Here is a 2,500-nt window from a genome sequence, read left to right as displayed (position 1 = left end):
TTGTGTGTGTGTGTGTGTGTGTGTGAGTATGCGTGTGTGTGTGTGTGTGATTAATGTGTTGTGTGTGTGTGTGTGTGTTTCTGCAGTGAGTGTGAGGTGTTCGGTAAGAACCATGCGGCCCCCTTCTCCAAGGTCATCACCTTCCACAAGAGGGAGCCGTTTGATCTGGACGCATTCTACAGCCTCCCCCAGGAGCTGCCCTATCCCGACGCCCGAATAGGTGAAGCCCCTCCCCCCAGCCCTCCTACTACCACAGCGGACCAATCAGGACAGTCCTGTGCCAGTTACAGTTAATGATGTTTTATAAACAAAGTTCGGGTGGAGCCTTCGGGATGATTGACAGCAATTAACTCACCCACTGCCGCTGCAGGGTAGGCCTATTTAAGCCGACCTCCTTTTCCATACGTCACACGCTCCGACGTTCGCGAAATCATTCAGTCTGCGTATCGTTCGCATTGACAAGACAGCTCTCATGGAACTGGAAATCCACCCAGCGCCAGCAAGGCGTTGACCCTACCCACTGGACAGTGGCTCGCATCCGCAGCACTCTCCATTCCCGCGGCATCGCGATGCCGCATGTCGGATAGGAAGTTCCATCTCCTCCGCCTTCTAACGCAGTCGGATAACCCGGTCTTTTCGCCCTCCCGCTCCCTCACTTTGTTTTCCTCCCCAGACCAGGAAGCAAGCTGCTCCTTCTGGCATCCCGACGCGGTTCCTTCCGCCGGCCATTCAGCCGGACGAAGCACACACCACCAGCCACCTCGCGAACCGGGCACGCCGACAGCACTTTCCGGCACCACACGCTTCAGAGCGTATCATTCCGCTGCTTCAGCCACAGCCACTGCCACGTCAGCGGCTCAGGCCCATTCCCGCCGGATCTCCGCCGTATTTCCGGGTCCAGCCCCACTTTTCCAGACGGCCCCGGTAGCGACAGCGTCGCTACTCCCCCCCCCAACTCCTTCTTTCCCTCCCCCATCCACCTCCCCTAGCCAGGACTCGGTCCAGGCCTGCCCCACCTCCAGTCGTTCCGACGACTGCTCCCTCCCTCCCCCCTCTCCCCCTCCCCTTTCCATCCCGGGAGCCACGTCTGTACAGCACGCCTCAACTCACGAAGCGTCAGCTCGAAGAGTCACCTCACTAGCTCCCCATCTCTCTTATGAGTTAGCGAGCACCTGGTCTTAGTCGGCGCCGATAGCGACAGCGTCGCTACTCCCCCCTAACCCTCTTTCCTTCCCCGTCCCACTTCCCGCGACCCTGTCCCAGGTTGCTCCCCTTCCGGTCGCGTCAGCGACCGCTCCCTCCCTCCCCCCTCTTCTCCCTTCCCATCTCTTCCCCGGCTCCGCGCTAGACCAGCCCGCAGCAGCGGGTCATCAGCACTCCGCGAGTGCTTCGGACCACGACGTCCCGTTCCGGCAGCAAAACTATTCTTTAGCCACAGCACAGGCCCTGCCACCGCCTCCTCACGCTGCAGCATTCGAACCACCACCCGTCACAGCGCCCACCAGGAACCTCATCTTGTCAGGTGCAGACGTAGACCTTTCTACCATTCTTCCCTCCCTTCCTATTCCCTCTCATAACCGGGATCTAGTTTGCGGCGAACTGGTTTTTCTCTAAAAAAAAAAAAAAAAAAAAAAAAAAAAAAAAAAATAAAAGATTCTGGCCCAGCATCAAAAAAACCCTGTCATTTCCCGAGTTCACCATAGCTTTTGCCAACTACACAGAAGTCGTCTGTTTCGTGTTCTCCAGTCGACGCAGATGACTAAGCTAAATGACTACCCGGCCATCATCGCCGGCCTAGCCGTATCCTACGGTGGAGCTCATTTTCATACGTAGGCTACCACCGGCTGTTTTCAGCAAAATGCGCTGCCAGAGTCGGCCTCTGGAACTAAAACCCCTACTGGGGCGCGCTCGATATGGAGCTCCATAACCGCGTTTTCCTAGGACTTAAGCCATCTTGTCCCCTCTGCAATAGCCCCAGTCACGGCGCGGCCGAGTGTCCACTAGTCAACCCCGACCATCAATTCCCCAGCACCAGCTCCACAGCCCCTAAATCCTCTTCCTATGTTCCCCGCATCCCCGATGCTACGGCAGGAGAAGCCAGGGAAGAGGACGAGCGTTCCTGGAAAGGTCGAGAAAATCTGCCGAAGATTTAACTTCGCTCAGTGTCGCCAATCCTCCTGCCGTTACCTCCACGTTTGCAGCTACTGCGCAGGCGCCCATGCCAAGTCAGTCTGTTCCGCACTCAAGAACATATATAAAAAGTTTAAAAAGTATCTCTCTACTCCAATCTTGTTTCTGCTCTCCATTCAGAACTTCAGTCCAATCCAAATAGGGGATTTTGCGATTATTTGACTTCAGGGTTGAAGCACGGGTTCCATCCAGGTGTTTTAGCAAGACCTACAGAGTCTTTCGTTTGTAAAAAACCTACAATCTGCCGTCAAAGATCCGGAGGTAGTCACCTCACTCCTAAGCAAAGAGGTCGAATCTGGTTTTACGATCG

At 55.6% G+C, this 2,500-nt stretch overlaps 1 protein-coding gene across 1 annotated transcript in view; it reads left to right on the top strand.

The window, feature by feature from the left end:
• hspa4l (heat shock protein 4 like) overlaps positions 1 to 2,500 on the top strand; it is a 59,097-nt gene that overhangs the window by 32,129 nt on the left and 24,468 nt on the right. The window contains exon 11 of the mRNA XM_042086068.1: positions 87 to 220. Within this exon, the coding sequence (XP_041942002.1) occupies positions 87 to 220 (134 nt within the window). The remainder of the gene's footprint in view (positions 1 to 86; positions 221 to 2,500) is intronic.

This window comes from Alosa sapidissima, chromosome 1, assembly GCF_018492685.1.
Source record: "Alosa sapidissima isolate fAloSap1 chromosome 1, fAloSap1.pri, whole genome shotgun sequence".
Taxonomy (NCBI): domain Eukaryota; kingdom Metazoa; phylum Chordata; class Actinopteri; order Clupeiformes; family Clupeidae; genus Alosa; species Alosa sapidissima.
This window is presented reverse-complemented; position numbering and strand designations above follow the sequence as displayed.